The sequence below is a fragment of the Dendropsophus ebraccatus genome, chromosome 6 (genome assembly GCF_027789765.1).
Source record: "Dendropsophus ebraccatus isolate aDenEbr1 chromosome 6, aDenEbr1.pat, whole genome shotgun sequence".
Classification (NCBI taxonomy): Eukaryota; Metazoa; Chordata; class Amphibia; order Anura; family Hylidae; genus Dendropsophus; species Dendropsophus ebraccatus.
In genome coordinates, this window is record NC_091459.1 from 150,348,881 (window position 1) to 150,375,095 (window position 26,215).

The window sequence follows — 26,215 nt, forward strand, 5'->3', positions numbered from 1 at the left end:
CCCCATAGAGTAGCCTGGGAGTGCACCCCATAGAGCCACCTGGAAGTGCACCCCACAGAGTAGCCTGGAAGCACAACCAGTGATCATAGCCATGCTGCTTATGTCACATATCATGTACTAGAAAATATACCCGGCGCTGCCCGGGTATAAAGTGTCAGTGTGTATAGGGGGTCCTGTATACCTGTAGTATAGAGTTGGTGGAGGTGCAGTATACCTGTAGTATAGAGTTCGTAGAGATCTTGTATACCTTAAGTATATAGTTCGGGGGTCCTGTATACCTGTAGTGTATAGTTTGAGGGTCCTGTATACCTGTAGTATATAGTTGTTGGAGTTCCTGTATACCTGTAGTGTATAGTTTTGGGGTCCTGAATACCTGTAGTGTATAGTTTGGGGTTCTGTATACCTGTAGTATAGAGTTGGTGGAGGTGCTGTGGCAGTGTTATCCAGTCACAGTATGGTGGTATTGGTCAGGTCTGGTATGCCAGTGTTATTTAGCCACAGTATGGTGGCATTGGTCAGGTCTGGTGTGGCAGTGTTATCCAGTCACAGTGTGGCAGTATTGGTCAGGTCTGGTGTGGCAGTGTTATCCAGTCACAGTATGGTGGCATTGGTCAGGTCTGGTGTGGCAGTGTTATCCAGTCACAGTGTGGCAGTATTGGTCAGGTCTGGTGTGGCAGTGTTATCCAGTCACAGTATGGCGGTATTGGTCAGGTCTGGAGTTGTTATCCAGTCACAGTATGGCGGTATTGGTCAGGTCTGGTATGGAGTTGTTATCCAGTCACAGTATGGCGGTATTGGTCAGGTCTGGTGTGGCGGTGTTAAATGTGACGTGTGGAGCTATTACCTACCAGTCCTGATGCTAATTGGTGAGTGAGGATGGGGCATCCTCAGGTTTAGTGCTTAGGGCAGCAGCAGTAGGGAGTAGGGGGTCCTGTATACATGTACTGTATAGATGGAGTAGGGGGTCCTGTATAACTGTACTGTATAGATGGAGTAGGGGGTCCTGTATAACTGTACTGTATAGATGGAGTAGGGGGTCCTGTATATACATGTACTGTATAGATGGAGTAGGGGGTCCTGTATAACTGTACTGTATAGATGGAGTAGGGGGTCCTGTATAACTGTACTGTATAGATGGAGTAGGGGGTCCTGTATACATGTACTGTATAGATGGAGTAGGGGGTCCTGTATACATGTACTGTATAGTTGGAGTAGGGGGTCTACCAGTTATTACTGTGGATGTTGTGAGGCAGCTTCCCTAGCAACCATTGCTCCCTGTGAAAATGAAAGCAGTAATCCTATTGGTTGCTAAGGCTCCAACTGCCGTTTTCTCTGGGCAGCTGCAGCTAATTATATCTCCTGTGTGCAGTGTGGAGATTTTCCCCCTCCCCCTCCCCTCCTGTACATCTGGCGGGGACGGGACCTTCGCAATAACCTTCCCGGGCACCCAATGTATCTGTGGGCCAAATTTGGGGTCAAACGGTTCAGGCGTTTGGAAGTCTATATGGGACAGACAGACAGACAGACTTTTATTTTTATGATATAGATGGTGCACACTGGTATATGTTACCATCACCCAAGCACATGCACCTACACAGCCCCACCACAAAGCAATGTATAGCTGGATCCGTATGCCAAACGAAACAATGTCTGACCAAGTTGTGAACAAGGCGTGTGTCTACGCTGAAACGCATCAATGGTCTTTTTTATTTCTGGTGTCTTATGGATTTGCAATAAAGATTTTGGTTACATCTGTATTTGGTCCTGTTGTGCTAGATTACAAAAAGACATCGACATCCGGCTTCTGTGTTAATTCACCCAAAGTAAATCCCCAAAACATCAGAAAGCTTTTTTTCTTTTAATTTGGAATGAATTTAATTTGATCCTAATGAATTTACTCATCCCTAGCTGCTATATATTTCCTTTATTTCCGATAGCTGTCATGGTGTTTGGCTGTCAGGTCTTTCTCTGAATCCCCACCAATGTATTCCGTATGAGGGGAGGGGAGAACATTACTGCCAGACTCCTTTGTCCTCTTCTAGACTCCTTGTTTCCCCCTCCAGACTCCTCTGCCTCTCAGACTCCTTTCCAGACACCTTAACTTATCTGTTCCCTCTTGATTGCCCTGTCCCTCCAGCTACTTCTGTCTTCTCCCAATTCTTTATTTCTCCCTCTCAGACTCCTCTGTACTCCCAGGACTCCTCTATACTCCCAGTAATCCTCTGTCCCTCTCAGACCTCCTCTGTCTCTCTCAGACTCCTCAGTACTCCCTGGATTCCTCTGTACTCCCAGGACTCCTCTGTCCCTCTCAGACTCCTCTATACTCCCAGTAATCCTCTGTCCCTCTCAGACTCCTTTGTCACCCTCCATACACCTCTGTCTTCACCAGACTCTTGCATTCCCTCTCCATGTTCCTTTGACTCCTTGGTTCATAGCACCATCCATTTACCAGGTTCCCTGATAAAGTTCAGCATTGATGAGGAAACATGTTGGGACTCTTTATTCTCCACGAATTTAGTATATGATGTTCTGTAGGTTCTCATTTGTTGGAGAGAATGGTTTTTTTTTACCACTGTCCCATAAGTTTTACTTGTGTTAGGAAGGGAATTACTGAGCCGTGAATTTATGGATCGTGGAAAAGATCAAACAATATATTTGGCTCCCGATTCTTTCAGCTTAGGAGCGTTAGGCCTCTAGGTCCTTCTCTGGCCTGAAGCCCTGGCAGGACACATCTTCTATCCTCCTCACTGTTTGCTGTGATGTAACTCCCTCGTGTGTTCTCCTCCTCTCCGTGCAGTTAGACCTGGGAAGTGTCCTGTAGTGAACACATTTGTGGCCTGTTCTACCCCTGCTCCTAAGCCGCTGTGTAAGGATGACCTGGAGTGTCCGGGAAAGCAGAAGTGCTGTCTTTATGGCTGCCAGATCATGTGCACCGATCCTGTAAGTACCACAACCAATCACAGTAATGTTATCCAGATGTAAGAAACTCCATATAAAGCTGCTCCTCCTCCATCATTCCATCCACCAATAGCCGCGTCTCATCTAATTCATCCTTCTCTCTGTGAAACTTTAGGGGCTGACAGGTAATTCTCAGAAACTGTGCCCCCATGTTGTCCCTGCAAGGTTGCTAGATGCAGTGTAGCTAGACAAGGTAGGGGTGTACCAACGAGGCACTTGTCAGAATGGCCAGGAGAGGTATGCGCCCACCCCGGATGTACTGACACACTTTTTGTTGGTGTTGTTAGAACAGGTATAGTGCAGTTGTAGGTGCAGCAGTAATCACAGGAACAGGTTGTTAGGGCTAGTCAGGGTACACACAGAAGACACAGAGGCAAGGGCAGCCCTAATTCTGTCCTACACCCACTGTCCCTGCCTACTTGCCTAATCAACACAGGACAACTTTTAGACGTTCCCTGTGCTAAAATGGGTAGGATCAGGAGACAAGACAATTACAAGAAAAGAACAAAAATACATAATGGTGGGTGATCAGCACGGGTCAAACCAGGAGAGGGAGATACTTGTCCTATATGACTCTACCGCAGCCTCACTGCGAGGTCCTATAGCAGACATGGATAGGCAAGAAGTGTGTGAAAAAGTAGAATCTGCATGCACACTCTGGCTCAGAATAGTGTTCCTCGTATGGGTCCTGGCCCCCAGGCCAGGCCCCGGATGAGTCCCCTCAATAGTCTCTCTCTTTACACCTTCTATGCGTAATACACTCTGACTAATAAGAACTTCCACCGGAACATGCCTCGACTAGCTCAAAACCTACTATTTATACCCCTCCAGGGGAAAACTCATTTGACAAGAATCCCCAGAAAGCTATCTGTGATAGGCTTCAAGAACAATCTGAGGTATCTGGCTCAGGGATTGGTGTGAAACAGGACATCGGACAGGAACATAGATAATAGTGAAATACATAAGTCAATACAGTTCCCGGTGTACCATCAGGTACATCGCTTTAAGATTTTTACATGAATAGACTGGCAATGGTGCAGAGCTGCCACTGCTGCGGTTCTTTTTTTTGAACTGCGGCCCAGTTCTTAAGGATGGCGCCAGTCTATTCCCGGCCTTAAGCACTGGAGACGGGTCAGACTGCCCCCAGTGTGACAAAACCCTCCCCTCTGGGACGCAGATGTACCTAATGGTACATTCACTTTAATAGTTTCTGCTTCAGCCATGCTACACATGACAAAATACAGTGACACCTAGTGGTCGGAGCAGCATCCTATAGGCTTCAGCCCCAAAGCATATCTACATACAGTACCAAGCTACACATGCCGCTGAAGACAGCAGTGGACATCCACTCTGGGACACTGCATCTCTGGTATTGTAGCTCAGCAGTGAAGCAGACTTATCTTTTTCACTACTTTACTGAGGTGGTCCCCAGTGGGTAAAGGGTGAGATTTATCAGTCAAGGTCGGTGGTGTCAGGAAAAGTCATCAGAGACCACCCTGAAAATTGGTGGTTCAGGCAGCATGTGAGGTCCTCATTTAACTTTACTTCAGTAGACATACAAACAAGGCTGTCGGAGTTGGAGTCAGAACTAGTTTTGGCTGGAAGAGTCGGAGTTGGAAAAAAATGTCCGACTCCAGCTTTGAAAAAAAAATAAAAAAATCTTTAAAAAATTTTGAATTGAGTTTTGATATAAATTTTATAAGTTTTGTTCATCAATATATTTTATGGGCAACATTCTAATAGGACACTGGCTCTATTACATAAGGGTGGTCAGGGAATATATCAGTAATAGGTCACCGGCTCTATTAGATAAGGGGGGGTCAGGGAAAAGTTGTCAGCCACTATTTGGCAACTTGTTTCTGAGCTGGAAGAGTCCATTGTGTGGGGGGAGATCTGTGCTGTTCTCTCCCTGGAATGCTGGATGATTGTATATGAGCAGCAGTGTAATATGAAGATATCCTGTGTAATATAGAGAAGGAGGAGAAGCCATAAGTAATAAAGCAGTATCCTCTGTCCTCAGTGTGGTGTTTTCTCTCTGGGAGAAGATTGTGTGTTTTTCTTCAGTGTTCTATGGCAACAGCAGCTGTGTGTGTGTTATGTGTGCTATGGCTGCAGCAGGCTGTGTGTGTGTGTGTGTGTGTGTGTGCTATGGCTGCAGCAGGCTGTGTGTGTGTGTGCTATGGCTGCAGCAGGCTGTGTGTGTGTGTGTGTGTGTGTGTGTGTGTGTGTGTGTGTGTGCGCTATGGCTGCAGCAGGCTGTGTGTGTGTGTGTGTGTGTGCTATGGCTGCAGCAGGCTGTGTGTGTGTGTGTGTGCTATGGCTGTAGCAGGCTGTGTGTGTGGTGTGCGCTATGGCTGCAGCAGGCTGTGTGTGTGTGTGTTCTATGGCGGCAGCAGGCTGTGTGTGTGTTCTATGGCTGCAGCAGGCTGTGTGTCTGTATGTATGTGTGCTATGGCTGCAGCAGGCTGTGTGTGTGTATGCTATGGCTGCAGCAGGCTGTGTGTGTGGGTTGTGCTATGGCTGCAGCAGGCTGTGTGTGTGTATGCTATGGCTGCAGCAGGCTGTGTGTGTGTATGCTATGGCTGCAGCAGGCTGTTGTGTGTGGGTTGTGCTATGACTGCAGCAGGCTGTGTGTGTATGCTATGGCTGCAGCAGGTTGTGTGTGTGCTATGGCTGCAGCAGGCTGTGTGTCTGTATGTATGTATGTATGTGTGTGTGTGTGTGTATGCTATGGCTGCAGCAGGATGTGTGTATGAGTGCTATGGCTGCAGCAAGCTGTGTGTATGAGTGCTATGGCTGCAGCAGGCTGTGTGTGTATGCTATGGCTGCAGCAGGCTGTGTGTGTGGGTTGTGCTATGACTGCAGCAGGCTGTGTGTGTATGCTATGGCTGCAGCAGGCTGTGTGTGTGGGTTGTGCTATGGCTGCAGCAGGCTGTGTGTGTGTATGCTATGGCTGCAGCAGGCTGTGTGTGTGGGTTGTGCTATGGCTGCAGCAGGCTGTGTGTGTGTATGCTATGGCTGCAGCAGGCTGTGTGTGTGGGTTGTGCTATGGCTGCAGCAGGCTGTGTGTGTATGCTATGGCTGCAGCAGGCTGTGTGTCTGTCTGTATGTATGTATGTGTGCTATGGCTGCAGCAGGCTCTGTGTCTGTCTGTATGTATGTATGTGTGTGTATGCTATGGCTGCAGCAGGCTGTGTGTATGAGTGCTATGGCTGCAGCAAGCTGTGTGTGTGTGGGGTGTGCTATGGCTGCAGCAGGCTGTGTGTGTATGCTATGGCTGCAGCAGGTTGTATGTGTGTGCTATGGCTGCAGCAGCGTCTTTGTCTGTATTTATGTATGTGTGCTATGGCTGCAGCAGGCTGTGTGTCTGTATGTATGTGTATGCTATGGCTGCAGCAGGCTGTGTGTGTATGCTATGGCTGCAGCAGGCTGTGTGTGTGGGTTGTGCTATGGCTGCAGCAGGCTGTGTGTGTGGGTTGTGCTATGGCTGCAGCAGGCTGTGTGTGGGGGTTGTGCTATGGCTGCAGCAGGCTGTGTGTGGGGGTTGTGCTATGGCTGCAGCAGGCTGTGTGTGGGGGTTGTGCTATGGCTGCAGCAGGCTGTGTGTGTGGGTTGTGCTATGGCTGCAGCAGGCTGTGTGTGTATGCTATGGCTGCAGCAGGTTGTGTGTGTGTATGCTATGCCTGCAGCAGGCTGTGTGTGTGGGTTGTGCTATGGCTGCAGCAGGCTGTGTGTGTATGCTATGGCTGCAGCAGGTTGTATGTGTGTGCTATGGCTGCAGCAGGCTGTGTGTCTGTATGTATGTGTACTATGGCTGCAGCAGGCTGTGTGCCTGTATGTATGTATGTATGTATGTATGTATGTGTGTGTATGCTATGGCTGCAGCAGGCTGTGTGTATGAGTGCTATGGCTGCAGCAAGCTGTGTGGGGGGTGTGCTATGGCTGCAGCAGGCTGTGTGTGTATGCTATTGCGTGCCCCCACAGTGACCCTCAACATCACTATGTGTGACCCCTCTCTATCAGTATGGCTGACCCCTCTGTATCTCAGGGATTTGTCAGTGTTTCATTGTGTATGGTGAATACTTAGTTAGAAACAGAGAAGACTGTCAGCAGGAAAAGCCCACCTGCTCCATCCAGTCTAGTTCTGAGTTGTTCAGGACATGGAGGCTGGAGACTGGCTGCATCCACTGCACACACAGGAGAAGCTGCTTAATATACAGTATTTCTTTATTCACTCAGAAGCTGCACCAGGATCATGTAGGACATTAGGGAGAAGCTGCTGAGCCAATGTGAGAAATAACCCTGGTATATGACTGGCCATTTATAAAAGGAGCAGGAGTCCGAGTCGGTCCTGATAAAATTCAGAAGTCGGAGTCAGTCCTGATAAAATTCAGGAGTCGGAGCTGCGGCTTACCGACTCCACAGGCCTGCATACAAATGCCCCCCTCAAACCCCAATCAATATGGCTGACGTTAACCTCATCCATCTCATAAGCTGCTTGTAACCATCATATCCAGCCAGTCAGCTGCTTATAACCACCACATCCAGCCAATAAGCTGCTTGTAACCACCACATCCAGCCAATCAGCTGCTTATAACCACCACATCCAGCCAATCAGCTGCTTATAACCACCACATCCAGCCAATAAGCTGATTGTAACCACCACATCCAGCCAATCAGCTGCTTGTAACCACCACATCCAGCAAATCAGCTGCTTGTAACCATCACGTCCAGCCAATAAGCTGCTTGTAACCACCACATCCAGCTGCTTGTGACCATCAAGTCCAGCCAATAAGCTGCTTGTAACCATCACATCCAGCCAATCATCTGCTTGTAACCACCACATGCAGCCAATCAGCTGCTTGTGACCACCACATCCAACCAATCAGCTGCTCATACTCACCACATCCAGCCAATAAGCTGCTAATACCCACCACATGCAGCCAATCAGCTGCTTGTAACCACCACATCCAACCAATCAGCTGCTCATACACACCACATCCAGCCAATCAGCTGCTAATACCCACCACATGCAGCCAATTAGCTGCTTGTGACCACCACATCCAGCCAAGCAGCTGCTGCTAAATAAGCCCATCTAGCTGAATAACATCATATAAGAAAACCCAAACATAGAATCTTCTGCAGATGTTATACAGGGGTAACTCTGTACCTGATATGTAATCTGTATTAATCCCAATTTTGTGTCTTTCAGGCAAAACCAAAACCATGAACATGGACCATAGACACGAGGAGGATCTGCAGACCACTAATGGTGTACAATGCCCCATGTAATCCTGGACTCACAGCTGTGTATACTCACATCTAATAAAGAAATCATCACCCCCATCATTGTCCTCTTACTCTTATCTGCTTCTTTTGGGTTATTTAATAAAGAAAATAACATATTATATAGATGTCCAGTATGTTAACAAGCAGATGCAATCAGTAAAATTAGAGATTCTTTGACTCTAGTAGCTCTATCATCATACAACCAGCAGAAGAATTGTGGGTAGGGGTAGTCCAGCAAAACAGAATTGCTTTAAAATCAACTGGTGCCATAAAGGGCCAGATATGTGTAATTTACTTCTATTAACCCCTTAACGACATCGGGCGTAAACTTACGCCCTCGCGCCCTGGTACTTGGCGCATCAGGGCGTAAATTTACGCCCGAAGTTTCCCCGATCGCTGCGTGTTCGCACACAGCGATCGGGGAAGATGGCCTGCTATAAATCATAGCAGGCCATCATAGCTTCTCGGCACGGGGGGTGGTTAACACCCCCCGTGCTTACGATCGCCGCTATGGGCTGATCAATTTAGATCAGCCAATAGCGGCGATCGGAACCTTTCCGGGTCATCGGTGACCCGATGACCCGGAAAAAAATGGCGGTCGGTGCTGTCCGAGGACGGCACCGACCGCCATTACTGTAAAAAGTAATGGTGGTCACCGTGCCACCGGCCCGATCGCCGTGAACGGCCGGCCGTTCACGGCGATCGGGCCGGTGGCACGGCGATCAGAGTCCCACAAAATAAAAAATACCTGCCCTGGACCCCTCAGCTAGGTAGCTGAGGGGTCCAGAGCAGGTATTTGTACATTACTCACCTGTCCCGGGGTCCTGATCCGGGGTCCGTCATTCCGTTCGGTCTTCGTGTCTTTCCGGCGGTCCCCGTCGTCTTCTTTCGGCTATTTTCGGCTCCAGCCTCGTCATTTTCCGGAATTTGCGCTCTGCTGCCCTCTAGCGGCTGATATGTGTAATACACTTATCAGCAGCTACAGGGATGTTCAGAATGTAGAAAAAGTTTTTTTTTTTTTCCAAATTTTTTTTTTTCTATTTTCCGCACCCTATCGCCGCTGAGTGTTGATCAGCATCGCACGAAAGTGCGCTGCTAATCAGCAACTCCTCCTTTTTGGCGTAGGGTGTTTTTTTTCTATATTCTACTGCCACGGTCTGCTGATAAGTGCCGCACATAAGTGCGGCATTTATCAGCAACTCCTTTGTTGGCGTAGTTTTTTTTAATACTTACTGTAAAAACAAAAACACGTAAAAAACACTACATTACACCACACTACATTGAATAAAGTTTGACACTACACCACTACATACCCCATATACCAATCCCCATATAAAGATGGCCCCCAGGGTGTTTTCGGCGTCAGACGCATACGTTATTATTGCCTCCGACACCGAAACAGCCAGTGAGGATGAATGGGGGGGTTCCTTCTTTCCTCCATTCATCCTCATCCTCCTCATCATCCGCTGACGTATCTGAGGGTAGCGTAGCGTACGCTGCCCCCCAGACACGTCTTTTCCGCCAGTACCGTCCCAATAAGAGATCACGGTATGGTGTAAAATTCTACAAACTCTGTGAGAGTACCTCAGGGTACACTTACAGATTAAGGCTGGGTTCACACTATGTATATTTGAGGCTGTATTTGGTCCTCATGTCAGGTCCTCATAGCAACCAAAACCAGGAGTGGATTGAAAACACAGAAAGGATCTGGTCACACAATGGTGTAATTGAGTGGATGGCCGCCATATAACGGTAAATAACTTCCATTATTTCAATACAACAGCGGTTGTTTTAAAATAACAGCACATATTTGCCATTAAATGACGGCCATCCACTCAATTACAACATTATGTGAACAGAGCCTTTCTGTGTTTTCAATCCACTCCTTGTTTTGATTGCTATACAGCCTCAAAGATACAGCATCAAATATACATAGTGTGAACCCAGCCTTAGGGTACGTGCACACTGCGGAATGGCGAAGGATAACCCTTTGTGCATTCCACAGCTGGCAGGCATATGTCTCCATCTGTGTCATAGACTCCATTCTATGCACAGGCGGATTCCATCGTCCATCCAAAGAATGAATACGTTGGACGGAGAGCAGAATCTGCCCGTGCATAGAATGGAGTCTATGACACGGATGGAGACGTGCGCCTGCATCAGTCAGCCGGCGGGTGCCAACTGCAGAATGCACGAAGGATTATCTGTCGCGATTCCGCAGTGTGCACGTACCCTTAGAGCGTATGTAGGAAGGGACACCCGAATGCAGCCCCCAGATGCCCCCTCCCCTCCCCATCCTTGGAACAAGTGGGAAGATCGTCCGGGAACTGATCTTCCCACTGCTGGATAAAGGTCACCACCTGTACGGGGATAAGTTTTATACCAGCACCCCCTCTTCTGGTCCGTCGCTGCCCGAGCTACTGTAGCTTGCGGCACAATCCGAAAATATCAAAAGCAGTAATAAAGCCCTAATAATTAGTAGCCATATAGTGGACCCAGCGCTTCTGGATATGTGGGACCCCGTATCGCACCAGGACAACATTTTCCAGGTGACGTCCCCCACACTGGAGAACGGGAGACCCCAGAAGAAGTGCAGAGTGTGGCGTAACAGGGGGATCAGGAAGGACACCATTTACCAGTGTGACGCCTGTCGTGATCACCCCGGCCTCTGCATACTGGATCGCTCCAAGGTGCACCACACGTCATTGGGGTTCTACATTATCTAAATTCTGTCCCTTATTCCTATTTCAGGGGTCACGTTGATCCAGGGATTAGTCTGATTGCCATTATGGAGTCGGGAAGGAATTTTTCCCCTGTGATAAAGCTACTGTCGTCTGCCTCACGAGGGTTTTTTGCCTTCCTCTGGATCAACACAGGTTGAATTTGATGGACACCTGTCATTTCCAACCTTATAAACCAATAGTTGGCCTAATACCCCCAAATAAATTAGAATTGTCCCTTTTTCCCCAGCTAAGTAGGTATGGCCGCCATTCCCATTAGAGGATGCCATGATGCAATTACAAAGCCTCTGTGTGGCCAGGACAGTAGAAACCCCCCACAAGTGACCCCATTCTGGAAACTACACCCCATAAGGAATCTAACAAGGGGGGCAGCGGGGATATGGCCCCCTGGTGACGGCCACGTTTGAGACATGAAAATGAAAAAAATGGTATTTTTTATTTTCTCGGCACATTCTACGTAAGTGACTGTCACCAGTGGGGTCCATATCCTCACTGCACCCCTTGTTAGATTCCTTATGGGGTGTAGTTTCCAGAATGGGGTCACTTGTCGGGGGTTTCTACTGACCTGGCAGCACAGGAGCTTTGTAATTGCGACATGGCCTCCATCCTCCATTCCAGCCTCTAAATGGCGCTCTGTCCCTTTGGTGGCTTGCCCTGTGCCCATATGGCACATTATGCCCACATGTGGGGTATTTTCGTACTCAGGGGAAACTACCCTACACGTTTTGTGTTCATTTTCTTTTTTAACCCCTTTGTGGAAATGGAAAAAATCAAGGCTAGACCAACATTTAGTGTAATTTTTGTAAAATTTTTACTCTAAATCATTAATCTTGTCTTGATTTTTTCATTTTCACAAGGGGCTAAAAGATAAAAAAAAACAATAAATGTGTAGAGCAATTTCCCCTGAGTACGTAAATACCCCACATGTGGACATAAAGCGCCATGCGGGTGCAGGGTAAGCCTCCGAAGGGAAGGAGCGCCATTTGGTTTTTGAAGGCTGGATTTGGATGGAATGGATTTCGAGGGGCCATGTTGCATTCAAAAGGCCTCTGTGTTGCCAAGACAGTTGAAACCCCCCACAAGTGACCCCATTATGGAAACTACACCCCTCAAGGAATGTAACAAGGGGTGTAGTGAGCATATGGACCCCACTGGTGATGGGCACAAATGTGGAACAATGTGGCGTGAAAATGAAATATTATATTTTTTACACTATAATGTTGGTTTAGCCTTGAATTTATCATTTTCACAAGGGGTTAAAAGAGAAAAAAAACACACAATATGTGTAGAGCAATTTCCCCCGAGTCCGTAAATACCCCACATGTGGACATAAAGCGCCATGTGGGCGCAGGGCAAGCCTCCGAAGGGAAGGAGCGCCATTTGGATTTTGGAGGTTGGATTTGGCTAGAATGGATGATGAACGCCATGTCGCATTTACAGAGCCCTCGTGCTGCCAAAACACTGGAAACCCCCCACAAGTGACCCCATTCTGGAAACTGCACCCCTCAAGGAATCTAACAAGGGGTGCAGTGAGGATATGGACCCCTTGATGACGGGCACATTTGTGCCATGAAAGTGAAAAAATGAAATTTTTTACTTTTACGTCACATTGTTCCACATTTGTGCCCGTCACCAGTGGGGTCCATATGCTCACTGTGCCCCTTGTTAGATTCCTTGAGGGGTGTAGTTTCCAGAATGGGGTCACTCGTGGGGGGTTTCCAGTGTCTTGGCAGCACGAGGGCTCTGTAAATGCGACATGGCCCTTGAAATCCTTTCCAGTGAAATTCAGCTTCCAAAAGCCAATTGGCGCACCTTCCCTTTGGAGGCTCGTCCTGCGCCCCCTTGGCACTTTATCGCCACATGTGGGGAATTTCCGTACTTGGGAGGAACTGCGCTACACATTTTGTGTCTTTTTTGCCTCTTATCCCTTTAAGAAAATGAAAAATTGAAGGCTAGAACAACGTTTTAGTGTAAAAAATAAATTTTTCTTTTTTCACGCCATATTGTTCGGAAAATCTGTGAAGCACCTGTGGGGTCCAAATGCTCACCGCACCCCTTGTTACATTCCTTGAGGGGTGTAGTTTTATAAATGGTGTCCCTTTAGGGGTCTTTTTCAGGTTTTGGCACCCCAGAGCCTCTGCCAACCTGAAGTGGTACGGTCAAAAATGACCAAATATAACGGAGGCATTGAAATTCACTAGGCGCTCCATTATATCTGAGGCTTGTGGTTGCGTCAAATAGCGCAATAGGGCCACATATGGGGTATTTCTATAAACTGCAGAAACGGGGCAATAATTATTGGAGTGCATTTCTCTGGTAATAGGTTTATAATTATGAAAAATATTGGATTACAATAAAATCTCTGCACGGAAAATTAAAATTTTCAAATTTCTTACACACTTGGCTTTTATTTCTGTGACTCCCCTAAAGGGTTAAAACACTTTCTGGATATGCTTTTGCAGAGTTTGGGGGGTGCAGTTTCTGAAATGGGGTGCTTTGTGGGGCTTTCTAACATACAGGCCCCTCAAATACACTTTAAGGCTGGGTTCACACTATGTATATTTGAGGCTGTATTTGTGAGGCTGTATAGCAACCAAAACCAGGAGTGGATTGAAAACACAGAAAGGCTATGTTCACATAATGTTGTAATTGAGTGGATGGCCATCATTTAATGGCAAATTTTTGCTGTTATTTTAAAACAACGGCTGTTATATTGAAATGATGGCAGTTATTTACCGTTATATGACGGCCATCCACTCAATTTCAACATTGTGTGAACAGAGCCTTTCTGTGTTTTCAATCCACTCCTGGTTTTGGTTGCTATGAGGACCTGACTTGAGGACCAAATACTGCCTGAAGTATATAGTGTGTGAACCCAGCCTAAACCTGAACAGGTCCCTAAAAATATCTGATTTTGAAATTTTACTGAAAATTTGGAAATTTGCTGCTAATGTTTTAAGCTTTCTATTGTCTAAAAAAAATGAAATATAGTTTAATAAATGCCGCCAACATAAAGTAGACATGTTGCTAATGCTATTTAATATATAATTTATGTGGTATAACCACTTTCTGTATAAGCAAAAAAGTTTCAAAGTTGGAAAAATGCATTTTTTTACAATTTTTCACGTTATTTGGGTTTTTTTCATAAAGATTTGTTATAAGTATCGACTCCAATTTACCAGAAATGTAAAGTACCATATGTCACGAGAAAACAATCTCAGAATCAGCCGGATAGGTAAAAGCATCCCGAAGTTATTAATGAATAAAGTGACACTGGTCATATTCATAAAATTTGTCTCTGTCATTAAAGCCATTTCAGGCTCTGTCCTTAAGGGGTTAAAAAATCTCAAGTCTTCCAGTACTTATCAGCTGCTGTATGTCCGGCAGGAAGTGGTATATTCTCTCCAGTCTGACACAGTGCTCTCTGCTGCCACCTCTGTCCATGTCAGGAACTGTCTAGAGCAGCAGCAAATTCCCATAGAAAACCTCTCCTGTTCTCCAAACTGGGAAGAATACACCCCTTCCTGCAGGGCATACAGCAGTTGATAAGTACTGGAAGACTAGGGATTCTTTTTGTAGGATTAAATTACAAGTCTCTGGCATCGGTTGATTTGAAATATTTTTTTGTGAACTACCCCTTTAAAGAGTTGATGAACTGAAACTCTATATGTAACACTCACCCAAAACTCATCTACGACCACGGACACCTGTGAAAAACATTTCTAACATTCCTCCTTTGTACTTTTTGTATTGTGTTATCTTTGTATTGTGTTATCTTTTCTTGTATATGCTCTCCTCTGTCTACAGTAGACTCTTGTTTCTGCTCCCTTCTCTCCAGCAGACTGTCTAGTATCTGCCTTCCTCTCTCTCCAGCAGACTGTCTTGTATCTGCTCTCCTCTCTCCAGCAGACTGTCTTGTATCTGCCTTCCTCTCTCTCCAGCAGACTGTCTTGTATCTGCTCTCCTCTCTCTCCAGAATACTGTCTTGTATCTGCTCTCCTCTCTCTAGCAGACTGTCTTGTATCTGCCTTCCTTTTTCTCCAGCAGACTGTTCTGTATCTGCCTTCCTCTCTCTTCAGCAGACTGTCCTGTATCTGCCTTCCTCTCTCTCCAGCAGACTGTCCTGTATCTGCCTTCCTCTCTCTCCAGCAGGCTGTCTTGTATCTGCTCTCCTCTCTCTCCAGCAGGCTGTCTTGTATCTGCTCTCCTCTCTCTCCAGCAGGCTGTCCTGTATCTGCCTTCCTCTCTCTCCAGCAGACTGTCTTGTATCTGCTCTCCTCTCTCTAGCAGACTGTCTTGTATCTGCTCTCCTCGCTCTCCAGCAGGCTGTCTTGTATCTGCTCTCCTCTCTCTCCAGCAGGCTGTCCTGTATCTGCCTTCCTCTCTCTCCAGCAGACTGTCTTGTATCTGCTCTCCTCTCTCTAGCAGACTGTCTTGTATCTGCCTTCCTTTTTCTCCAGCAGACTGTCCTGTGTCTGCTCTCCTCTCTCTCTCCAGCAGACTGTCCTGTGTCTGCCTTCCTTTTTCTCCAGCAGACTGTCTTGTATCTGCTCTCCTCTCTCTAGCAGACTGTCTTGTATCTGCCTTCCTTTTTCTCCAGCAGACTGTCCTGTGTCTGCCTTCCTTTTTCTCCAGCAGACTGTCTTGTATCTGCTCTCCTCTCTCTAGCAGACTGTCCTGTATCTGCCTTCCTCTCTCTCCAGCAGGCTGTCTTGTATCTGCTCTCCTCTCTCTCCAGCAGACTGTCCTGTATCTGCTCTCCTCTCTCTAGCAGACTGTCTTGTATCTGCCTTCCTTTTTCTCCAGCAGACTGTCCTGTATCTGCCTTCCTCTCTCTCCAGCAGGCTGTCTTGTATCTGCTCTCCTCTCTCTCCAGCAGACTGTCCTGTATCTGCTCTCCTCTCTCTAGCAGACTGTCTTGTATCTGCCTTCCTTTTTCTCCAGCAGACTGTCCTGTATCTGCTCTCCTCTCTCTCCAGCAGACTGCCCTGTATCTGCCTTAATATTATTATTATTATTATTATTATTATTTATTTATAAAGCGCCCTTAGTTCCAGAGCGCTATACAATAGATAGGCAACAGGCAGGAACAATACAAGATCAGAAAACATTACATGAAGGCAAAAGACAGACTGGTACATGGGGGAAGAGGACCCTGCCCGCGAGGGCTCACAATCTATAGGGCATAGGGAGAGAAACAGGAGGTAAAGTGCAGCCATTCAAGTATGATGCAGAGTTATTGTAGGTTGTAGCCTTGTTTGAAGAGATGGGTTTTCAGGTTACTTTTGAAGGACTTGATGGTGGATGAGAGACGGATGTGTCGGGGTAGCGAGTTCCAGAGTATGGGGGAGGCTCGGGCAAAGTCTTGGAGGCGGTTGTGCGAGGTACGAACAAGGGGGGAGCGGAGACGGAGGTCACTGGAGGATCGAAGGTTGCGTGAAGGACGGTAGCGGGATATCAGGTCAGAGATGTACGGAGGGGACAGGTTGTGGATTGCCTTGTATGTCATGGTCAACAATTTAAAGTCAATACGTTGGGCAATGGGGAGTCAGTGGAGGGATTGGCAGAGGGGAGAGGCTGAGGCAAAGCGAGGGGAAAGGTGGATTAGTCGGGCAGCAGAGTTAAGGATAGACTGGAGGGGATCAAGGGAGTTAGCTGGAAGGCCAGAGAGGAGGATGTTACAGTAGTCCAAGCGGGAGATAATGAGAGCATGGACCAGCAGTTTGGTGGAGTCAGGGGTGAGGAAAGAGCGGATTCTGGAAATGTTTTTGAGGTGAAGGCGGCAGGAGGTGGTCAGGGCCTGAATATGTCGTTTAAAGGACAGGGCAGAGTCAAAGGTGACGCCAAGGCAGCGGACTTGGGGGACAGGGGACAGAGTACAGCCATTGATAGTGATTGACAGATTAGAAGGCGGGGTGGAGCGAGATGGGGGAAAGATGATAAGTTCTGTTTTGTCCATGTTGAGTTTTAGAAAGCGGGAGGAGAAGAAGGAGGATATGGCCGATAGACACTCTGGAATCCTGGATAGCAAAGAGGTGACATCCGGACCAGAGAGGTAGATCTGAGTGTCATCGGCATAAAGATGGTACCTGAAGCCATGGGATTCTATGATATGTCCCAGGCCAGAGGTGTAGATGGAGAAGAGAAGAGGCCCGAGTACAGAGCCTTGGGGAACACCAACAGTAAGGGGACGAGGAGAGGAGGTGGTGTGGGAGTGGGAGACACTAAAAGTGCGGTTGGAGAGGTAAGAGGAGATCCAGGAGAGAGCTAGGCTAGTGACACCAAGGGATGAGAGGATTTGTAAGAGGAGAAAATGGTCAACTGTGTCGAAGGCAGAAGATAGGTCAAGGAGAAGGAGCACAGAGTAGTGGCGCGAGGTTTTGGCAGTCAGCAGGTCATTAGCCACTTTGGTGAGGGCAGTTTCTGTGGAGTGGTGGGAGCGGAAACCGGATTGCAGGGAGTCAAAAAACGAGTTGGATGAAAAATGTGAGGAAAGTTCATGGTAGACATGTTGTTCCAGGAGTTTTGAGGCAAAGGGGAGAAGCGAGATGGGGCGGTAGCTGGATAAGGAGGTAGGGTCAAGGGATGGCTTTTTGAGGATGGGTGTGATGGTTGCATGTTTATATGGAGATGGGAAGATGCCAGAAGTTAGTGATAGATTGAAGAGATGGGTAAGTGTTGGGACAAGTGCTGAGGAGAGGTTAGGGATAAGGTGGGATGGAATAGGGTCAAGTGCGCAGGTGGTGAGGTGCGATGTGGAGAGTAGTTTGGAGAGATGTTCTTCTGTGATGGTGGAGAGGTGAGTTAGTGGGGACGGGCAGTAGACAGGCATTAGGGGGGCTGAGGGGACTGTGAGTTGAAGCTTCCTCTGATGTCATCGATTTTCTGCTTGAAGAATGTGGCGAAGTCCTCAGCAGAGATGAGAGATGTGGGGGGTGGCAGTGGGGGGCGGAGAAGAGAGTTGAAGATGTTAAACAGTTGCCTAGGGTTATGAGATAAGGAAGATATGAGGGAAGAAAAGTAGTCCTGTTTAGCAGAGGTGAGGGCAGATTTGAACTCAAGGAGTGCTCTCCTGTATGTTTGGAAGTGTTCCTCAGAGTCAGTCTTCTTCCAGCGCCGTTCAGCAGCTCTGGACACTCGCCTTAGTTGTTTGGTTAGGTCGGTGTGCCAGGGCTGTCTGTTCGTGCTTCGTGTTTTCTTTTTCGTGAGAGGGGCAACAGAGTCGAGGGCTGAGGTTATTGTGGAATTGTAGAAGGTTGCGGCTGTGTCAGTGTCGTTCAGAGAGTGTATGGTGGAGAGAGGCAGAAGGGAGTCAGAGAGTGTTTGAGTGTTGAGGTTTCTGAGGTTCCTGCGAGGGTGGGCAAGTTTCTGGACTGGGGGGGCAGATGAAGAGAGGAGAAACGAGAAAGTTAGGAGGTTGTGGTCAGAGATGTGGAGGGATGTGCTGGTGAGATCAAATATGGGGCAGAGGCGGGAGAAGATGAGGTCCAGTGTGTGGCCCTTTTTGTGAGTTGCCATGGAGGACCACTGTGTAAGGCCAAAGGAGGAGGCTAGTGATAGGAGTTTAGAGGCGGGTGATTTGGTTGTGTCGATGGGGATGTTGAAGTCGCCCATGATGATGGTGGGAATATCTGTTGAAAGGAAATGCAACAGCCAAGTGTTGAACTGGTCAAGGAAGGTGGTTACGGAGCCTGGTGGTCGGTAGATGACGGCTACTTGGAGGTTAGAGGGGGAATAGATACGGATAGATCAAAGGAGGTGAGGGTGAGAGCAGGGAGAGGAGGGCTTGGCGTAAAGGAGCAGTTGTCCATTAGCAGCAGGCCAACCCCGCCACCCGGCTTATTGCCAGGGCGAGGGGTGTGAGTAAACTGGAGCCCACCGTAGGAAAGTGCAGCAGGGGAAGCAGTGTCAGTAGGGGACAGCCATGTTTCAGTTATGCCTAGGAAGAAGAAGTTGTGGTAAAGAAAGAGATCGTGTATGAATGTAGGTTTATTGCAGACAGAGCGTGCGTTCCAGAGAGCAGCAGAGAAAGGGACAGGGGGAGGGGGGTCAGGACGGATGCGTATGGTGTTAGAGGGGCGCCGCCGTGATCTAGAAGAATGTGGACGAGAGGAGGGCAGTGGAGTATATGAGTTCAGGTGGGGAGGGCCAGGGTTTGGTGAAATGTCTCCAGCAGTGAGAAGTAGCAGAGACAGAGGTGTGAGTAGGTAAGAGGGCGCAGACATTGAGAGCATTTGTAGTTAAAGGTTTTAGTGTATGGAAAGAGGATAAAAGGAGGTGTGAGATCAGCGGGTAAAAGAGCTGGAGAAATAAAGAGATTGTTACTTGGTGTGGGGAGTGGAGGGTTAACACAGAGTTTGAGGATAACGGAAGCTAAGGTGAAAGCCAAAATAAACATTGTGAGCAAAGAGAGGGAGAGGAGAAGAGAATATGGCGGAGTGTTACCTTTGGTTTAATTCTGGTTTCAATTCTGGTATTAAAGAGTCACTGTCGTATTTTTTTTTTTGCAGAAATCAATAGTCCAGGCGATTTTAAGAAACTTTGTAATTGGGTTTATTAGCCAAATCTGCCATTATCTGCATGTAAAAAGCCTTTTCCCAGGTCCCCCCCTCCTTCCTCTTTTTCATCCACTCTGAAAAATCTGAAAATTGTGACTTGTTGCAGGAGACGTCCCCTGTCTGTTCTAGGGAGAGGGGAGGGGGGAGGAGGAAGGAGGGAGTTAGCCGGCAGCAGAAAGCAGATAACAGAGGATTACAGGCACAGAGCTGGATGACAGCTGTAATCCAAGCTCAGACAGGTCACTGGTGACTGTCACAGGAGATATCCGTGAGGGATTTGTAGATTAACTCTTTGTTGTCCTGTTTTGGTCTTTTCTTTAGCTCTCTCCATAGGAGAACAATGAAGACAGGGGGGAGAGCTTCAAATTGCTTTTTCATGATAAAAATGCATTTTTCGGTTAATAAACCCAATTACAAAGTTTCTTAAAATCGCCTGGACTATTGATTTCTGCAAAAAAAAAATTCACGACAGTGACACTTTAATTCATTTTTCACACTTAAAATGGCTCACTTAGATGGACTCACAGATGACCAGGGACACATATGACCCAGAGTCCAGAATATATAGGGATTTAGCAATCACTAGTACCAGGTGTGATACATGGGGTGGGTGGGGACTGGAGTTGACTGAAGACAGGGGAAACAGATAAACAAGGCTAATGAAAACAAACTATTACAGCTCAGTGCTTAGGAGGTGCAATAAATGCCAATACAGATGGGATGAAAGACAGACATACCAAAATTAAACACAAGTATTCAGGGAACAATGAATGAGATGCTGAGGGCAGTAGTGGGGGTCCAGTGATGGAGAGGCAAACATACCTGTGGATGAAAGATGAAGATCAGGTCAGGAGATGGGGATATTCCATGAGTAATCAATTGTGGTTATAGTTCTGCATTCTGGTATTAATTCATTTTTCACACTTAAAATGGCTCACTTAGATGGACTCACAGATGACCAGGGTCACTCCTCTCTCTCCAGCAGACTGTCTTGTATCTGCTCTCCTCTCTCTAGCAGACTGTCTTGTATCTGCCTTCCTTTTTCTCCAGCAGACTGTCCTATATCTGCTTTCCTCTCTCTCTCCAGCAGACTGTCCTGTATCTGCCTTCCTCTCTCTCCAGCAGACTGTCCTGTATCTGCCTTCCTCTCTCTCCAGCAGACTGTCTTGTATCTGCTCTCCTCTCTCTAGCAGACTGTCTTGTATCTGCCTTCCTCTCTCTGTACAGCAGACTGTCTTGTATCTGCTCTCCTCTCTCCAGCAGACTGTTGCATCTGCTCCCCTCTCTTTCCCGCAGAATGTCTTGTATCTGCCTTCTTTTTTCTCCAGCAGACTGTCTTGCATCTGCTCCCCTCTCTTTCCAGCAGACTGTCTTGCATCTGCTCCCCCCCTCTCTCCAGCAGACTGTCCTGTATCTGCCCACCTCTCTCCAGTAGACTTTCTTATACTTATACTGCATACAATATATAATAGTAAACAGTCAGGTGCCAGTGATGTATAGAATCGTATAAGTCGTTATTTGAAGTTGGTAACATTACATATGTTCTCTATAGTTATGGATAATATCGTAACAAGCACCATAATAGATACTTATGGTGGATATCCACCTCTCACCACTAGTATTGATCCCGTCTCATGTCTTGCTCTGTAATGAGATGCAGGACGCAGTTATCTCCTGATCCTGCCTCTGATGTGTGAGGCTGTACTGGTCCTGTCTCTCTTATAAGAGGTTGTGCTGGGGTTGTGCTCTGATGGTCACGGCCATGCTGGGGTTGCACGCTGATGGTCATGGTATAGAGCTGGGATTGCACTCTGATTGTCACACTCGGGCTGGGGTTGTGCTGATTGTCACACTCGCGCTGGGCTTGCGCTCTGATGGTCAGGCTTGTGCCGGGCTTGCGCTCTGATGGTCAGGCTTGTGCCGGGCTTGCGCTCTGATGGTCAGGCTTGTGCCGGGCTTGCGCTCTGATGGTCAGGCTTGTGCCGGGCTTGAGCTCTGATGGTCAGGCTTGTGCCGGGCTTGAGCTCTGATGGTCAGGCTTGTGCCGGGCTTGAGCTCTGATGGTCAGGCTTGTGCCGGGCTTGAGCTCTGATAGTCGCATTTGCACTGGGCTTGCGCTCTGATGGTCAGGCTCATGCTGGGTTGCGCTCTCATGGTCACGCTTGCGCTGCACTTTGATGGTCATGCTCTTTCTGGGCTTGTGCTCTGATGGTCATTCTCGTGCTAGGGTTGAGCTCTGATGGTCATGCTCGTGCTAGGGTTGCGCTCTGATGGTCGTGCTCATGCTGGGCTTGCGCTCCGACGGTCATGCTTGTGCTGGGCTTGTGCTCTCATGGTCATGCTCGTGCTGCACTCTGATGGTCATGCTCGTGCTGGGCTTGTGCTCTGATGGTCACGCTCATGCTGGGGGTTGCTCTGTGATGGTCATGCTCGTGCTGGGCTTGTGCTCTGATGGTCATGCTCGTGCTGGGGTTGCACTCTGATGGTCATGCTCGTGCTGGGGGTTGCACTCTGATTGGTCACGCTCATGCTGGGGTTGTGCTGTGGGCATCGGGTTTATCCATGCTGTGGATCTACAGCCCTGTGTGGTGACTGTGTCCTCCTGCTCAGTTGAAGTGGATGGGGGGGGGGGGGGGGGGGGTTTGTGGTGGCTGGCGTGCGGCCCGGGCGTGCACACACCTGATATTATAAATCTCCCCCAAAATGTTTCTATAATATTAGTGATAATACTATAATAAATATGTTACAATAACACAGGTGATAATACTATACCTGATAATATAGGTGATAATACTATATACTATAGCTGATAATATATAATACTATACCTGATAATATATAATGCTATACCTGATAATATATAATACTATAGCTGATAATATATAATACTATAGCTGATAATATATAATACTATAGCTGATAATATATAATACTATAGCTGATAACACTATACCTGATAATATATAAGGCTATACCTGATAATATATAATACTATACCTGATATATATTATCAGCTATAGTATTATATATTATCAGCTATAGTATTATATATTATCAGCTATAGTATTATATATTAATACTATAGCTGATAATATATAATACTATAGCTGATAATATATAATCCTATAGCTGATAATATATAACACTATAGCTGATAATATATAACACTATAGCTGATAATATATAACACTATACCTGATAATATATAATGATATAGCTGATAATATATAATGCTATACCTGATAATATATCATACTATACCTGATAATATATAATGCTATACCTGATAATATATAATACTATATCTGATAATATATAACACTATACCTCAGTGCTTCCCAACCTTTTCCACCTCGGGGCACCACTTGAAAAAAAATGTTCAACAAAATACGAAAATCGTCATTCATTGACTCACAGGTGACGTCTTCTTTGATCTGAGGCGTCACTTTCCATTTCCTCTCCATCCGGCCCAGACCTCCATGATGATTTCTTGCAGCTACTTTTCATCTCTTCAGAACCTGCGAGACAAACATGTTAGGCTCCGCACATTTCTAGCAACTTCTTTCCCTTTCTCCTTCATATAGGCTCCCATATAGTAGGAACTGCAGTAAAGAGAGTAGGAATGTGGGCTGACCCTGTAAGTAAAATCCCCTGCTGTACCCTCATATAATGTCCCTTGACATCCCTTCTTATACTAATAATCCCCCTGGTATGCCCCTTATACTAATAATGCCTCCTGCTGTGTACCCCATGAAACAATAATGCCCCCTGCTCTGCCCCCATCACATAATAATGCCCCCTGCTCTGCCCCCATCAAACAATAATGCCCCCTGCTCTGCCCCCATCAAACAATAATGCCCCCTGCTCTGCCCCATCAAACAATAATGCCCCCTGCTCTGCCCCCATCAAACAATAATGCCCCCTGCTCTGCCCCCATCAAACAATAATGCCCCCTGCTCTGCCCCCATCAAACAATAATGCCCCCTGCTCTGCCCCCATCAAACAATAATGCCCCCTGCTCTGCCCCCATCAAACAATAATGCCCCCTGCTCTGCCCCCATCAAACAATAATGCCCCCTGCTCTGCCCCATGAAACAATAATGCCCCCTGCTCTGCCCCATCACATAATAATGCCCCCTGCTCTGCCCCATCACATAATAATGCCCCCTGCTCTGCCCCATCACATAATAATGCCCCCTGCTCTGCCCCCCATCACATAACGCCCCCTGCTCTGCCCCCCATCACATAATAACGCCCCCTGCTCTGTCCCCATCACATAATAATGCCCCCTGCTCTGCCCCCATCAAACAATAATGCCCCCTGCTCTGCCCCCTATCACATAATAATGCCCCCTGCTCTGCCCCCATCACATAATAATGCCCCCTGCTCTGCCCCATCACATAATAATGCCCCCTGCTCTGCCCATCATCACATAATGCCCCCTGCTCTGTCCACCATCACATAATAATGCCCCCTGCTCTGTCCACCATCACATAATAATGCCCCCTGCTCTGTCCACCATCAAATAATATTGCCCAGTGCTCTTCCCCTAGTAATTATATCCCCCGTGATTTGCCCCCACCTAATGTGCACCAATAGTTAAAAAAACAAACATCCTACTCACCTAATCCTAAGAGCAGCTCTCCTCCTCTTCTGGCTCCATCTTGCGAGCCAGAAGTGTCGGCAGCCTATGGGAGTGAATGTAGGAGCAGGAGACACTTCCTGCTCCTAAATTATGTTCACTTTAATGTTCCACCAGCTCACAGTGCGGGCGGAACATGAAAGTGATCCGTGCATCCCGAGAAGCTTTGCGGCAACAGCTTCTCGGGATGCTTAAAGTTTCCCACCGGGATCCCGCGGCACCCCTGGCGTGTTCTCACGGCACCCCAGTGTGCCGCGGCACCCCGGTTGGGAAACGCTGCTAAACCTGATAATATATAATGCTATAGCTGATAATATATAAGGCTATACCTGATAATATATAATACTATACCTGATAATATATAACACTATAGCTGATAATATACACTCACCGGCCACTTTATTAAGTACACCATGCTAGTAACGGGTTGGACCCCCTTTTGCCTTCAGAACTGCCTCAATTCTTCGTGGCATAGATACAACAAGGTGCTGGAAGCTTCCTCAGAGATTTTGGTCCATATTGACATGATGGCATCACACAGTTGCCGCAGATTTGTCGGCTGCACATCCATGATGCCAATCTCCCGTTCCACTACATCCCAAAGATGCTCTATTGGATTGAGATCTGGTGACTGTGGAGGCCATTTGAGTACAGTGAACTCATTGTCATGTTCAAGCAGAAATCGAGACTCATCAGACCAGGCAACGTTTTTCCAATCTTCTACTGTCCAATTTCGATGAGCTTGTGCAAATTGTAGCCTCAGTTTCCTGTTCTTAGCTGAGCGGAGTGGCCCCCGGTGTGGTCTTCTGCTGCTGTAGCCCATCTGCCTCAGAGTTGGCCGTACTGTGCGTTCAGAGATGCTCTTCTGCCTACCTTGGTTGTAACGGTTGGCTATTTGAGTCACTGTTGCCTTTCTATCAGCTCGAACCAGTCTGCCCATTCTCCTCTGACCTCTGGCATCAACAAGGCATTTCCGCCCACAGAACTGCCGCTCACTGGATGTTTTTTCTTTTTCGGACCATTCTCTGTAAACCCTAGAGATGGTTGTGCGTGAAAATCCCAGTAGATCAGCAGTTTCTGAAATACTCAGACCAGCCCTTCTGGCACCAACAACCATGCCACGTTCAAAGGCCTCAAATCACCTTTCTTCCCCATACTGATGCTCGGTTTGAACTGCAGGAGATTGTCTAGACCATGTCTACATGCCTAAATGCACTGAGTTGCCGCCATGTGATTGGCTGATTAGAAATTAAGTGGTAACGTGCAGTTGGACAGGTATACCTAATAAAGTGGCCGGTGAGTGTATAACACTATAGCTGATAATATATAACACTATAGCTGACAATATATAATGCTATAGCTGATAATATATAATACTATAGCTGATAATATATAATACTATAGCTGATAATATATAATACTATAGCTGATAATAATATATACTATACCTGATAATATATAATGCTATAGCTGATAATATATAATACTATAGCTGATAATATATAATACTATAGCTGATAATAATATATACTATACCTGATAATATATAATGCTATAGCTGATAATAATATATACTATACCTGATAATATATAATGCTATACCTGATAATATATAATACTATAGCTGATAATAATATATACTATACCTGATAATATATAATGCTATAGCTGATAATATATATTACTATAGCTGATAATATATATTACTATAGCTGATAATATAAGTGATGATAATAAGAGATATTACTATAGCTGATAATATATAATACTATACCTGGTAATATAAGCAATAATAATAAATACTATACCTAATAATAACATATAATACTATACCTGATAATATAAGTGATAATGCTACATACATTACCACATAATATGTAATAACTATATATCTGATGTGCTATAATAGCATACAATATATAACACTCATATACACTGCTCCCCTCATATCGCCGCCTCATCGGTTCACATACGCATGCGCGTCTCCTCACGGAGTCGCGCGCTTTACGATCATGCACAGTCATAGC

At 46.7% G+C, this 26,215-nt stretch overlaps 1 protein-coding gene across 1 annotated transcript in view; it reads left to right on the top strand.

The window, feature by feature from the left end:
- Window positions 1-8,304, top strand: part of LOC138795366 (uncharacterized) — a 39,398-nt gene extending 31,094 nt beyond the window's left edge. Inside the window, exons 8-9 of the mRNA XM_069974352.1 lie at window positions 2,798-2,940; window positions 8,171-8,304. Coding sequence (XP_069830453.1) covers window positions 2,798-2,940; window positions 8,171-8,188 — 161 coding nt within the window. The 3' untranslated portion in view covers window positions 8,189-8,304. The remainder of the gene's footprint in view (window positions 1-2,797; window positions 2,941-8,170) is intronic.
- Window positions 8,305-26,215: the final 17,911 nt, after the last annotated feature.